The sequence below is a fragment of the Neomonachus schauinslandi genome, chromosome 15 (genome assembly GCF_002201575.2).
Source record: "Neomonachus schauinslandi chromosome 15, ASM220157v2, whole genome shotgun sequence".
NCBI lineage: Eukaryota > Metazoa > Chordata > Mammalia > Carnivora > Phocidae > Neomonachus > Neomonachus schauinslandi.
Window position 1 is genome coordinate 14,846,464 of NC_058417.1, and position 14,758 is coordinate 14,861,221.

At 53.3% G+C, this 14,758-nt stretch overlaps 1 protein-coding gene across 1 annotated transcript; it reads left to right on the top strand.

The window, feature by feature from the left end:
• Positions 1 to 45: 45 nt before the first annotated feature.
• Positions 46 to 10,283, top strand: SCARF1 (scavenger receptor class F member 1). The gene is given in 12 exon segments (XM_021704286.1): positions 46 to 143; positions 431 to 492; positions 741 to 842; positions 1,677 to 2,202; positions 4,363 to 4,581; positions 5,006 to 5,134; positions 5,891 to 5,994; positions 6,716 to 6,836; positions 7,979 to 8,100; positions 8,185 to 8,328; positions 8,993 to 9,222; positions 9,224 to 10,283. Coding segments are annotated over 12 exon segments (2,487 nt in total). The 3' UTR covers positions 9,854 to 10,283.
• Positions 10,284 to 14,758: the final 4,475 nt, after the last annotated feature.

Below are 14,758 nucleotides of genomic sequence, written 5' to 3' on the forward strand. Positions count from 1 at the left end.
CGTGGGGGCCAGACTAACCCAAGCACTCCCGCTGGACTGGCCGCCATGGGGCTGAGGCTGCTCCCACTGTTGCTGCTCTGGACACAGGGGACCCAGGGGTCCAAGCTGGACCCCAATGGGCGGCATGTCTGCATGGCCAGCAGGTGGGTCTTTGTGGGAACCTGATGTGGGGGCGGGGCTGGTCGAACTGGTGTTGAGGCATTGCCAGGAAGGAGGACGTGAAGGGAAGGGGGCCTGGGGACAGCCTGGAGGGAGGTGGATAGTCAAGGCCAAGGTGGGAGGGCCAGGGATGGGATTAGGGACACTGGGACTGTGACTCTTGGCTAGACCTGCCTGATGGGGCTGAGGCAGCCTCCCACATCTCAGCCAGAGACAGTGATCCACGTGCGGAGCCAGTGTGTCCCCCGGCTGACCCCTCTCTGCCCCACAGCCCCTCTGCTGAGCTCCAGTGCTGCCCAGGCTGGAGGCAGAAAGATCAAGAATGCACCGTCCGTGAGTAGCCAGAATGGATCCCCACCCGAGAAGAAATGAGGACGTAGCCCAGTGACCCTTCCTTCCTCTCCTCCTGGGCCTATTTCCCCTCCTGAACCCTAGAGCTAGAGTCCATCCTGACACACATACCCCCGCCCTGAGGGAATGGCTCTTGAGGGGGCAGGGTGCTGGGGGGCAGTGAGAGGGGCCGAGTGTCCCCTGGTTGGGCCATGCCACTGTCCTTTCCACCTGGGTGGGATGTTTTTCAGCCATCTGTGAGGGGGTAGATGCCTGCCAGGAAGATGAAGTATGTGTGAAACCAGGCCTCTGTCGATGCAAACCTGGATTCTTCGGGGCCCAGTGCAACTCCCGTGAGTCCTAGTTTCAGCTGGAGGTTGAAGTTGCTAGGCAGAACTGGGGAGCCGGGAGGCAAAGCAGGTAGAAATGTGATCTTAGAACAGCAGGGCCACTGAGGAAATTGAGGCCCAGAGTCAGGAAGTGACGCATTCCTGGAAGATGCCCTGAGTCATCCGGTTTTTACCCATATCCACAAAGCACTAGGCAGAGTTTCAGTTGTCTGCCCTTCACCATCATGTTCAACTTCTCAGAAAAGACGCAGGTTATCCGTTAATTGCAAAATGGGCACATTCTCAGTCTCCCTCCCATGCCCTTTCTGGAGGGTGGAAGGACACCCATGGCTGGAAGAGGGGCAAGGGAAAGGGTCTGGTGGGCAGGATGGCCAGAGAGCAGGAATCAGGGCTGAGAGGAGACACTAGGGGCAAATGTGGCTTCCCTTGTGACCCTCACGGTCAGCATCTGGGCCGGGGTGGACACTCAGTTTACCACCGGGGGGGTGGGGTGGGGGGGGGATGCGGGGATGGGCATGAGAGGGAGGAAATCCTACTTCTGTGTGACTCTGGGCAAAGCTTCTCCCATTCGGGAGCTTTCAGTGTGCTCTCAGTGTGCTCTCGAAGTAGAAAGCTGGGCCACTGCAAAGGGTTTTTGTAGTTCCCAGTCAGAGGCAGGAAGTGAGCTGTGCCCCAGGAGGTTAGGCTGCCAGACGTCCAAGGGTCTGTCTCTGGCTCTTGGGGGTGGGCCTGGCGCCCCCTCTTCCTTGTGGACGGGGGCGCGAGGCGCAGATCGGCGCCTGGCCCTGAGCCCGCTGACCCCCTTCCGTTCCCCGCGCCCCCCCTCCCCCTTTGCAGGCTGCCCGGGCCAGTACTGGGGCCCCGACTGCCGTGAGATCTGTGCGTGCCACCCACACGGCCAGTGCGAGCCGGCCACAGGCGTGTGCCACTGCCTAGCGGACCGCTGGGGCGGCCGATGCGAGTTCGCGTGCGCCTGCGGCCCCCACGGGCGTTGCGACCCCGCGACGGGCGCGTGCCGCTGCGAACCCGGCTGGTGGTCGTCCACTTGCCGCCGCCCGTGCCAGTGCAACCCGGCGGCGGCGCGCTGCGATCCAACCGACGGCTCCTGCCGCTGCGAGCCGGGCTGGTGGGGCCGCCGCTGCAGCTTCCGCTGCGCCTGCCACGGCTCGCCGTGCGCGCAGGAGACGGGCCGCTGCGCCTGCCAGCCGGGCTGGTGGGGCCCCGACTGCCGGCAGCCGTGCGAGTGCGTGCGCGGCCGCTGCAGCGCCGCCTCCGGCCAGTGCGCCTGCCCGCCGGGCTTCCGCGGCGCCCGCTGCGAGCTGCCCTGCCGCGCCGGCAGCTACGGGCCTCACTGCCGCGACAGGTGAGCGCGCGGCTGCGGGGCTGCGGCCGGGGGCGGGGGGGCGGAGCGAGGGGGGAGGGGCCGCGGGCGCGGGGAGGGCGTGCCGAGCAGTCCGGTCCGAACCGGACCCGAGGGACGAGCCAGGCAGAGGCGGGGGCGCGGGCAGAACCGGGCGCGGTGCTCCCCGCAAAGACAGACGGGGACGGGACGGGAGGGGGAGAAGGACCCTCGATGGCCTAGGTCCAGCCTCGCCCAGCCCTTCGTCCGGTTCCTCTCAAACAATAGTAGTACCAGCAAGCTATACATAGAAGCAGATAAAAGATGAATCGCGTGACGAAACGAATGCAGGGTGCCTTTAAAACTTAGTGGCTTTCAAACTTTGGCCGCCCCACCCACAATAAGAAATGCGCTTTGGGGCGCCTGGCTGGCTTAGTAGGCAGAGCATGCGACTCTTGATCCCGGGGCTGTAGAGTTGCAGCCCCGCGTTGGGGGTTGGGCATGGCGCTTACTTAACGACAAATAAAAACAAACCAAACAACAAAAAGAACGCGTTTGACATCCCACCTCTCTCCCTCTCAAGACACACAGCAATGAGGTAAAAGCTTAACCAGACAACATATACTTATCTTTGCTTCATGTATTATATGTAATATATATGTACATATCTGCAGATACTACATATGTTAGATGCACACACTCACTGTAATGTTTTATTTCTTTAGCTTTTCTTTTCTTTCTTTCTTTTTTTTTTTTTTTTTTTGATGCTGGTCTGCTAAATTGATTTTATGAACAAATGAGTCTGATCCAAGCGTATGATTCCAGATAATTACCTGGAGAGAAACTTTTTTCAAGAAACTGTTAAAGAATTTAAGATAATGAGAAATTAAGATAAGGATTACCTTAGCGGAAAGTAGATCCCAAGAGTTTTCATCACAAAGAAAAAAACATTTTTTCCCTTTTTTGTACCTCTCTGAGATAAGGGATGTTAACTAAACTTACTGTGGTCAGCATTTCACAATGTATGTAAGTCAAGTCATTATGCTGTTCACCTTAAAGTTACACAGGGCAGTATGACAGTCACATCTCAAAAAAAACCCCCAAAAAACAACAACTGGGGAAAACTTTTTTATTTTTTTAAAGATTTTATTTATTTATTTATTAGAGAGCGAGCGAGAGAGAAACAGCATGAGAGGGGAGATGGTCAGAGGGAGAAGCAGGCTCCCCACTGAGCCAGGAGCCCGATGTGGGGCTCGATCCCAGAACTCCGGGATCATGACCTGAGCCGAAGGCAGTTGCTTAACCAACTGAGCCACCCAGGCGCCCTTATTTTTTTTTTTTTTAAGATTTTATTTATTTATTTGACAGAGAGAGACACAGCGAGAGAGGGAACACAAGCAGGGGGAGTGGGAGAGGGAGAAGCAGGCCTCCTGTGGAGCAGGGAGACCGATGCGGGGCTCGATCCCAGCACCCCGGGACCATGACCTGAGCCGAAGGCAGACGCTTAACGACTGAGCCACCCAGGCGCCCCAAAACTTTTTTTTTAAGATTTTATTTATTTATTTGAGAGAGAGAGAGCGAGCCCAAGTGGGGGGGCAGAGGGAGAGGGAGAAGCAGACTCCCCACTGAGTAGGGGGCCCAATGTGGGGCTTGATCCCAGGATCCCGAGATCATGACCTGAGCTGAAGGCAGACGCTTAACGCACTGAGCCACCCGGGCAGCCTGAAAACTTTTTTTTTAAACATAAGATAAACTTGAAATTATACTGATGAAAGCAGACATGTTTTAATTTTTCTGCATTTTCATGTTATGGGATAGGAGATACATGGAGTCCCAATCACGCCAGACCTCACAGATGGCGTGGATAGGAGGGTTGAGAGGAGAAAAGGGATAGGAGGAAACACTGGGGAGAAAGTTGGCCAGAGTAACTTGGCTGTCCTGGCTCGGCTGGGAGCTCTTGGTGACCGTGGGCCTAGGAAGGCTGGGTTCTGGAATGGGAAGTTAGAAGGAGAGGGCTGGAATCCTACAGAGATCCTCTGTCCAGCCTTTTTGTTGTACAACATGGGGAAACTGAGGCTCAACCTGCCTGTGAGTGCCCTGGATGCTCTCCAGTGTCCCTGGAGGCCTGTGTGGGGACTCGTTCTGTCCGCTCCGCAGTGCTCCCATGACTCCTCCTCTTCCCAGCTGTGGCCACTGCAAGCAGAAGGAGCCGTGCTCTGCAGACACAGGCAGCTGTGCGTCCTGCGAGCCAGGCTGGAACGGAACCCAGTGCCACCAGCCCTGCCCACCTGGCACCTTTGGCGAGAGCTGCAGGCAGCTGTGCCCCCACTGCCGGCTTGGGGAGGCCTGTCAGCCAGACACCGGGCACTGTCAGCACTGTGAGCCTGGGCGGCTGGGGCCCAGGTGAGGGGGCCGGCCTGTTCCGGGTGGGGTGCGCCTTCCTTCAGGATCCTCATTCCAGCTGTTCCCTCTGGGATGGCTGCCCCCGCCCAACACGCTCATTCACACAGCCTTGGGGGCCTGCCTCCTGGTGAAGACTGAGGCAAGAGAGATGGGTGCTGATGAGGCCCTGGGCAGGGTTCTCTTCCGGCTCCTTCGCCACTCAGGTATCCTGCTCTCTTCTTCCTCTAGGGATCTGTAGTCTGTCACCTCTTGGGTTTGGCCCCAGGTTCAAGGCCCTGTTTACGCCTGAGCTTCACTGCTGAGGAGTAGACAGTTGGGGCCCTGAGTCCAGAAGCATGGGGGAACATGGGTAGGACCCCTTGTGGGGGGCTCTGCCCTGCCAGGCCTGCCCTGCCCGCCCATCCCAAGTCTCCCCTCACCTCAGGTGTGAAGAGCCCTGCCCGACCGGGACCTTTGGGGATGGCTGTAGCTCCACCTGCCCCACCTGTGTTCAGGGGACCTGTGATGCTGTGACTGGGGAATGCGTCTGCCACGCTGGCTACTGGGGACCCAGGTGAGAGAACTGGGGCCCTGGCACGGAGGCAGGGGCCTAGGTCAGGCCTCTGTGCAATCTGTTTCCTGAACTTCCCTTCCGGGGCTTCTCTGCCTCCCACATACCCACCCCGCGTGTTCGTAACTGCGAAGTTATTCCTCCTGTTGTGAGGCCTGCATCTTCCAGATGAGGGTCAGAGTGATGCTTCATCGAAAAGGCCTGGCTCCCTAACTAGGTGGAGGTTATTTAGGGGTAGGACTCCAACTCCATTGTTGTTTGCCTGACGTCTTTAGGTGGTAGAACATAATCAAGGTCAATGTCTCCAACGTCAGGTTTTCCACCTCTAGGACAGAATGTAGTATCAAATGGAAGAGACCTCATTTTATAGAGCAGAGGACCAAGGCCCAGAGAGTGGGGCAGAAAGCGGGCTTAGACCTCCAGACCCAGAGGACTTTTCTCTGGATGCCGTTGGCATCTTGCTTATTGCACTTAGTGCCAGATGGGCTAGGGATGAGGATCATGAGAGGTGGCTCTTGTCTGCAGATTATACCCTGGGGGGCTGGGCACCCAGGGGCAGCTTCTGGGTGGCCACTCTGGAAGGTGGGCTTAGGGGCTAGGGCATTCTCCCAAACACTGCCAGGGGTACTTAGAATGTGGCTCAGAGGTCAGAGGAGTCTGCTTGGGCATCATCCGGGGAAGTCCGTATGGCGGGGGCGGGGGGGGGAGCAGTGCCCAGAGATCTGCCTTCCCCTGTGCCCTTCTCTTGTCACCCCATAGCTGCAACACATCATGCCCACCTGGCTTCCATGGTAGCAACTGCTCGGATCCCTGTGAATGCCCAGAGGGACCCTGCACCCCTATCTCTGGGGCCTGCCAGCTGGGTAAGGTGGAAGGGAGGGGGCAGGGCGCCTGGGGGGCTCGGTCAGTGAAGCAGCTGCCTTCGCTCAGTTCGTGGTCCCAGGGTCCTGGGATCGAGCCCCACGTCGGGCTGGGGAGTCTGCTTCTCCCTCTCTCACTTCCCCCCGCTTGTGTTCCCTCTCTCGCTGTCTCTCTGTCAAATAAATAAATAAAATCTTAAAAAATAAACAGAAAGAAAGAAAAAAAAAAAGGAGGGTGCGGGGGCAGTAACCAGGGAAAGACTGGCCCTTTATATGGCTCCAGGGACCTACCACTTGCCAGGCAGACTGGGCTCACTTAGGAGGCATTCCCTAGGCCTGAAATCTGTATGGTTACTTTGGGGTCCCTGAAGATATGACAGCCCCTGCCTCCTGGGAAACCAGGCTAGCATCCGGGAAACGAGCAGGCACCTGTCACACCTGATACACAGGGATGTAATGCACAGGGGATGTGTACCAGGCGTGACAGTTGGGAGCAAGGGCTTGTGGAACAGGCCAGGGACCATCAGGAGGGGACAGGCTAGCAGGGAGGCTGCCTTGGGGAGAGGGCCTCAAGGCTGAGTAGAGCCTGTATCTCTCAGAAAAAGGGGAGGGACCATAGGTGGAAGGTTCTGGGGAAGAGGCAGCTCAGAGCTGGAGATGAGACAGAATGGCCCTGAATATTTGGCCATCCCCTGCTCTCCCCTTCTCCCCCCGCTCTCCCTAGGGCCTCGCAGGCAGGATGCGGCCCTCATTGCAGGCCTCCTTGTACCTCTGCTGCTCCTGCTCCTGGGCATCATCTTCTGTGTCTGCTGCTGCCGGGCCGCCCAGTTGGACCCCAAGGACAGGTGAGCTCTGGCCTGTCCCTTCCGCACCCCCAGCTCAGGCCAGGGGGTTGGGAGCAGGCTGGCATCTGGTTTCCTTTCAGGGGTGGGGAAGGGCTGGCCTTGTCACACACTTAAGTCAGAGGTAATGAGGTAGTTGGCAGTGGCCACAGCCTGGACACACCAGGTCAGCTGCCTGCCTTCCTTGGAAGCCTTCCATAGGCGAGTTTCCAAGTTGCAGGACTGGGAGCAGTGAGCACTGGGCCCCAGGCTGGCGAAACTCAAACCTGCGGCGTGTGGCCGAGGGTGTATTAACAGGGACCAGAGCAGGAAGGCGGGGAAGGCAGAAGCAGCAGGGCAGTGCTGGGCCTGGAGGGGAAGAGACTAGTCCTCAACACCTCCCCATTTCCTGAACGGAGAGTGAGCAGCGCTTTATCAGAGATGGTGGCTTTCTGAGAGAAAGAGATAATAGAAAGGATTAGGGTGGCTTACGGGGGTGGGGGGTGCCCACTGGAGGGGAATGTTGTTTGCACAGAACTTTGTTCCTTTACAAAATCTCTTCACAATTCTTGGTTCCTTGGAGACTCACAGCAGCAAGGAGGTTCGGAGCAGGGAATCTGGGGGCAGGAGGATTAGCATTCTCAATTCTCAGAGGAGGACACGGAGGCCTAAGGTGACCCAGCCTGTCAGTGGCATGCACAAAGCCCATGCTCTGTTTTTCTGGATTCTCTGTCTGGTGCTCTCTTACTGGTTCATGCGCTAATCCCTGAGCATCCCCCTCTGTGCTGTGGGGTATTCACAGATGACCCAGTAGCCCCCTGCTGGGGCACAGAGCCTGGGGGTGGGGAAGAAGACCTTCACACGAGGACAGAAATGGACAAAGGCTGTCACAGGAATGGTAACAGTGAAGCGGTGGCTTCCAGCTTGGGGGTGGGGTCAAGGACAGGCTTCCTGGAGGGGTGGTGCTTCCAGAAATGTAGCTGAGCTGGGACTCAGCCAGGGTGATAATAACACAAAGCTGCATTTTGGGGAAACCCCACCAGGTGCCCGGCACTAGGCTGGGTCCTGGAAAATGGTCTGATAGATAGGCGTTGTCCCCACTTGACAGATGAGGAAACTGAGGCCCAGAGAGGTCGCATGTACTGACCTCCCTTCTGTACCCCCAGGCCAGCAAGTGATGGAGCTGCTGTGTCCAGGATGAAGCTGCAGGTCTGGGGGGCACTGAGCAGCCTGGGCTCGGTGCTACCCTGTGGTTCCTTCAGCAGCCACAAGCTTCCCTGGGTGACAGGTCAGTGTGGGTGCTGAAGGTCAGGGGCTGGGATGGGACAAGGTCTTCCGTGGAGCTCCACGCCTGACCCGGAGCCTTCTGCAGTCTCACACCACGACCCGGAGATCCCCTTCAACCACAGCTTCATCGAGCCGCCCTCTGCGGGCTGGGCCTCAGACGACTCCTTCTCTTCTGATCCTGAGTCTGGAGAGGACGAGAGCCCGGCCTACTGCGTGCCACCCCAAGAAGGTAGCCCCCCAACAGCCCGCTCAGCTCCGAGCAGCCCTGCCCACTACCACTTCTTTATTCCTGCAGCAAACATGTATCAAGTGCCCATTCGAGTGCAGGTCGATTTCCTGGTTGTGGGACATAGTAAAGAACAAGACAGAACATTCCTGTCCTCACCAAGCTCGTCGTCTGGCGGGCGGTAATCAGGCACGTGTGGGACAGAGTGATCCGTGCTTTGATGGGGGACATGCAAGTAGGGGCTCACAATCCGGCCGTGTCAGGGGTGATTAGGGTCGGGGAAGATGTCTCAGTGTTGGTGATATTGGAGTTGAGTCTAGGAGAACCAGGAGGAGTTAACCAAGTGACCGCTAAAGAGGGGTGGGAAAGGTGTTCGGGAAGAAGGAACAACACACACAAAAGGCCGCAGGTGAGAGGGACACAACCGTGTGGCACTGACAGAGTTTTAGCTTGCTTAGGGTGTGGCATTAGTTTAAGGGGGAAAGGGTGGTGAGGAAAGTGTGTAGAAGGAGTCATGTCTCCCTGAATAGGCCCTTCCCCTGCCTCTGTACCCTCACCCTCTTCGCCCCATTGATGAGGCTTCCCAGCAGATGCTAAACTGAATAAACAAAGACGGATTGGGGTGGCCAGCCCAGCTTTGGCCAAGCTCTTCTGTCTCCTCTGCCAGGGATGGTCACTGTGGCTCACGGAGAGTTTCCAGAGGCCAGCCTGGCTGGAGGTCCCATCCCTCCTCCTGAGGACGCCTCCACACCATTCCCCATTCCGCGCACTTCCAGTCTCGCACGGGCCAAGCGGCCATCAGTCTCCTTTGCCGAAGGCACCAAGTTTGCGCCACAGAGTCGCCGAAGCTCAGGGGAGATCTCCAGTCCTCTCCGAAAGCCCAAGAGGCTCTCCCGGGGGGGCCCAGCTGGGTCCTGAAAGCCAGGAGGCTGAGGAGTCCATGGGCTCAGAGAAAGCAGAAATGGATGAGACCCTTCCTGGTGCTGCCAGCCCCAGGGATTCAGCCATTGGCCGCCGCCGGCTCCCCCCTGGTGGCCGGACAGTGGCTGAGCGTGTAGAAGCCATTGAGGGCAGTGTCCTGGAGGGCTCAGGCTCTGTGACCACGATCTACATGCTGGCAGGGACACCCCAGTTATCTGAGGGCCCTGTCCGGTCTGTTCTCCGCCGTTTTGGTAGCTTCCAGAAAGGCCAGGCAGAGCCCAAGGTCAAGAGTGCCATCCCTAAGCCTCCACGCCGGGCCCTTAGTCGAAATAAGGGCAGCCCTGGGCTGGCCTCTGGCTCTGCCAGTCAGAGCCCCAGCTTAGCCCCGAATGATGAGCTCACTAGGCCCTTGGAGTCTGCAGGAACTGGGCCAGAGGAAGTGGCCAGGGGGCTAGGGGATGGCACCAAGAGCTCAGGGAGGGCCCAGGAGCTGGCCCCTGAGGGTGGCCCCCAAGAACAGGATCCCCAGAAGCTGGCTGATGGGGAAGGGCAAGAGGAGCCCCAGTATGAGAATGTTGCACCTATCTCTGGGCCACCAGCACCCTGAGAACCTTGAATTTGGAGAGTTGGAAGACTATGGATGGGGGGTAGGCGTCTGAACTGCCCCTGGATCAGATTGTGTTTTGCTGGAAAAAGATCTCAGGGCCAGGAAAGACAGACCAGAGCCTCTGCCCTTTCATGGGGAAACGTCAGAGTTGGAGGCCAGTTGGCTCTGGGCCCTGGCAGTGCTCTGGGAGTGGTCTGGAAGGCCTGGGCAGAGACCCCATAGGGTGGGGTCAGGAAGGGGAAAGAGATGACTGCAGGGACTTTTTCTCTGTTGTCCTGGACTCTGTTTGCCCCCAAAGGCTATTCTTTTCTACATTTGCAAAACATTTTTCTGAAATGGGAAACAACCTAAATGTTTGATGATAAAAGATTGGTTAAAGAAAGATTGCTGGGGCGCCTGGGTGGCTCAGTCGTTAAGCGTCTGCCTTCGGCTCAGGTCATGTCCCAAGGTCCTGGGATCGAGCCTGGCATCGGGCTCCCTGCTCAGCAGGAAGCCTGCTTCTCCCTCTCCCACTCCCCCTGCTTGTGTTCCCTCTCTTGCTGTGTCTCTCTCTGGCAAATAAATAAATAAAATCTTAAAAAAAAAAAAAGAAAGATTGCTTATGATAGGTTCCTAAACAACCACTAAAAATCATGTTGTTTAAGAATATTTAATATGGGAAATATGGGAGACTGTTTATGCTATACTCTTAAGTGTAAAAAGTAAGGTTTCTTTTTATAAATTTCATTTCTTTCTGCTTCAGGCTACATGTTTAGAATCCTTCCACTTTGTGTGTATTTTGTGATTGTTTTACAAACTTTTTTTTTTGTAAAGGATGTATGTGCATAAAAAAGATTTGAGGGAAAGGCATCAAATGGCATTTTTCCTGCCCTGGGAGATGAGACTGTGGCTGATATTTATTTTCTTCGTAAACTTTTGTATTATTTGTAAATTTTCTTTAGTAAACATTCTTTTTACTTTTCTCACTAGATTGAATTTTTTAAAAAAAATTATAAAAAACAATGTTCTTTGTTTAAAATTAAAAAGTACTAACATTACAGACATGTATAAAGTAAAAAAGAGATTTCCCTTTTCCTCAGAGGAGCCTGAGGGACAGGGTAGGGACCTGACTTACTTGTCACTGAATGTCTTTTCGTCTTGTTTGAGTTCTTTTCTCACATATTTGAATTACCTAGTCAGGACAGAAACAGTGGCTTCTCCTTCTATCTCAGTGCTCAGAGAATCTCGCAGTTTAGATCCTTCCTTTCAGAGGTTTTTCTGGGTACATGAAAACAGAAGATCATATCGTTATCCAATTTGCTTTTTTACTTAACAATATATCCTGGTTATATTTTGATGTCAGTATACATAAAGCTACCTCTTTTTATAAAAAATGGCTGCATGGAATTCCATCATGTGGGATAGCACAGGTTATTTAAATCATCCCCTACCTGTGGAGATTTGGGTCGTTTCTAATCATTTTGATACAATAAATGATGCAGTGTACTACTTTGTCCATATTTCTTTTTGCACTGTGCAAGTTTTTCCGTAGAAGAGATTCCTAGAAGTGGAATTGCTGGGTAATAGGATAAGACATTAAATATTTGGATACTTACTTCAGATCACCCTCCAAAAAAGTTACATGGTTTTATATTCTTACAAATGATGGCAAGATCTATTTCCCCACACCTGGTCTGATAGGTTGAAATGGTATCTCATTATTTTAGCACAATAAAAATAATAAAGTGATAACATGCTAAAGCTTCTTAAAAAGTTAAAATCTTTGTACAGATAAAAGGGGTTTTTTTTGCTTTTGTTTTTTAACCATCAAAAATTATATCATTAAAATGTGAATTTCTATGATTATTCTAAGTTTGAGCTTCTTTTTGTATCTTTAATAATTATTTGTGTTTTTTTCCTATGAGTTATCTGATTATATTCTTTCCCCAATTTTCAACTGAGGTGTTCACCTTTTCATCATTGATTTATAAGTGCCTATGTATATCAAGGATATTAATTCTTTGCCCCATTTGTGATTGGTCATTTAATGCTGTTTGTAGTTTCTTTCTTTTCTCTGTATAGAAATTAAAATTTTTAAATTTAGACAGCCTTTTTTTTTTTTTTTTTGGTGGGCAGCAAGGCAAGGTTTATTGAGCGACAGCAAAGTGTAGGACAAAGCTCCTGAGGAGGGAGGGGACCGGAGAGGGTTGCCACCCAAGTTTTTAAGTCTAGGGGTTTTTGGGGGCTTGTTGGCGGGCTGTTTTGATCTGATTGACCGTCCCGGTGCCTGTCATCCAATCAGGTTTTTGTCACAAGGGAAAGGGAGGAGGGCTCCTTCCAGAGTGGTGTAAAATCCTTTTAAGGATGGTTTCCCCTTAGGGTGGGTCCCCTTTAGACAGTCTTTTTCTGTTTGACTTCTGAGTTGTTTTTTTTTTTTTAAGATTATTTATTTGAAAGAGAGAGAATGAGAGAGCACCAGCAGGGGGAGCAGCAGAAGGAGAGGGAACCCTGGACTCCCCACTGAGCTGAGCAGGGAGCCCGAAGCAGGGCTCGATCCCAGGACCCTGGCAACATGACTTGAGCCAAAGGCAGATGCTTAACCGATTGAGCCACCCAGCCACCCCTTGACTTCTGAGTTTCACGTCATGCTTAGTGGAAAGGCCTTCTCTACCCTAAAATTAGTGAAATAATCATCTGCATTTTCTTCTGGTACTTTAGTGGTTTTATTTCTTTATGATTTGCCAGCAGTGCTGGTGTTGGGGCTTTAACACCCTTGACAAAAAGACTGAAAAAAGAAACCCAGAATTTCATTCAAATAGCCATGGATTCAAATCTCAGTTCTGATAATACTTGTGACTTTGAAATGGTATTTAAAACCTCCGTTTTTTCATCTGGGGACTTTGGAATGGAGATCCTGGCCATCTCCCAGAGTTATTGTAGGGATTAAATGACACAAACTACATAAAGCACCTAGGAAATTTTTAGTTCTCCATAAAGGGTATTTACCTATTCTCATCACCATCGTTCTCCCAGCTTTGAATCCTTTGTCCCAAGAAGCTGATACTTCCACCCCTTTTCATTTGTTCATGTTTTCACTCAACAAGCCCAATATTGTGCATCTGTTTTGTGCTTCTGTGTTAAGGGCTGGTAGACAAAGTTGAGTAAGACATAGTTCTTGCCCCCAAATATTTGTTCATAGTCAGTGGGAAAAGGGAGGGACAAATAGAGGAACAGATAATCATAAAACAGTGCAATCAGTGGACTAAGATAGTAAAGAATATTTTGGGGAGTGGTTAGGGAAGGCTTCCTGAAGGAGGTGCTGTCCAAGAAGGGTCTATGTTTGAAGGCCAGAGGTGAGAGTAAGGCACCTGCAGGCACCACAAGCAATTCCATGTGATTGGAGCATCTAACTTCTGGCCAGTCAACCAGCCTCTAGGTGGAGGAAAAGACTGGTAGGGATTGTGTGGGTTAGGCAGGAGAACTTGAACTTTATCCTACAGGACAAATGGTAGAGAAGAATTGAGCGGAGGTCAGATTTACTAAGGTCAGATTTACCTTTCCGACAGCTCACTGGGATGGAGTTGGGTGAAGAAATGTATCTGAAGGGCTGAGATTGGAGGCTGGATGAACAGCAGTTGCAGTCCTAGGGACACAGATGGGCAAATTAGATAAACATTTTAGGAGATATGGCTGTATTGGTGGGATGGGGGTGGGGTGAAGGAGAGGGAGAATGATAGAGGGAGAATTTAAAACAAATTTCAAATATTTGTTGAAAAGATGGTTCACGGTATCAAACTTCAGTAGGTAGTGGTGCTATTATCTGAGAAAGAATGAGAGGGACAGTTTTGGGGGTAGAAAGTGAATTATGTTATTTTTTAAAAGATTATTTATTTGAGAGAGAGAGAGAGCACGAGAGCCTGTGGGAGGAGGGGCAGAGAGAGAAAATCTCAAGTTGACTCCCCACTGAGCAGGGAGCCAGAGGTGGGGTTCGATCCTATGACCCATGAGATCACAACCAGAGCCGAAACCGTATGACCGATGAGATCACAACCAGAGCTGAAACCAAGAGTTGGAGGCTTAACCAACTGAGCCACCCAGGTTCTCCGAAAGTGAATTATTTTAGAGGTGTGTTTGAAACAGTTCAGAGATGTGTATGGAACAGCTGCCTGGAAACGTTCCTCAGGCAGGTGGCCGTAAGGAGGGAAGGAAGGACTGAAGCTTATCAAGTGGCAGTCCCAGTGAGTGCGTGAGATTCTGCGGGGTGGGTAACCGGATAGGTAACCAGCCAGGATCCCCCAAGCCCACAGAGCCTGGCGTGGTGTAAGCAAGGTTGCCAGCGGTGGGTTCACGGCGGCAGGGGGCGCACTTGGATGCGGGGACGTGAAACAGGAGGCTGCTGAGGCTCCCAGGGTCCTGGAATAAGTTAGCTCCCAGAGCGTGCCAGGGAGACCTAGCTGAATCTGGGGTAGACCGAGGGTCTTCTGAGATCCGGCTAGCGGCTCTGATCGGGGACACGCATCTGGGCTGCCGAACCTCCCCAGTGCCCGGGCTCCATCCCCCTGCCCTAGCTCTCTGGGGGCAGGAGCATCTCTTTGATCAGATTGGAAGTCCGGAGCCCTCCCGACTCCACGCGCTCTCCCAGAGGCGCTGCCCGCCGCGTCACCAAGTAGAGAGGGCCCTTGACGTTGACGTCCAGGAATGGGACGTAAGAGGGTGGAAGTGGTGCAAGTCAGTGGAGATGGAATGGTCAACTTTGCGTAGAGATCCCCAAGGGGACCAAGGACAGCAGGAAGGGGAGGCAGTCTGGATGGGAGCAGACCGTCCTAGGGTACAGACAAGTCCGAAACTTCCATCTAGGGATCCCCAAAGGCCATCTTCCAGGGACCGGGCAAATGGCACCCAGGAGAGGGGTCCGTGAATCAGGAG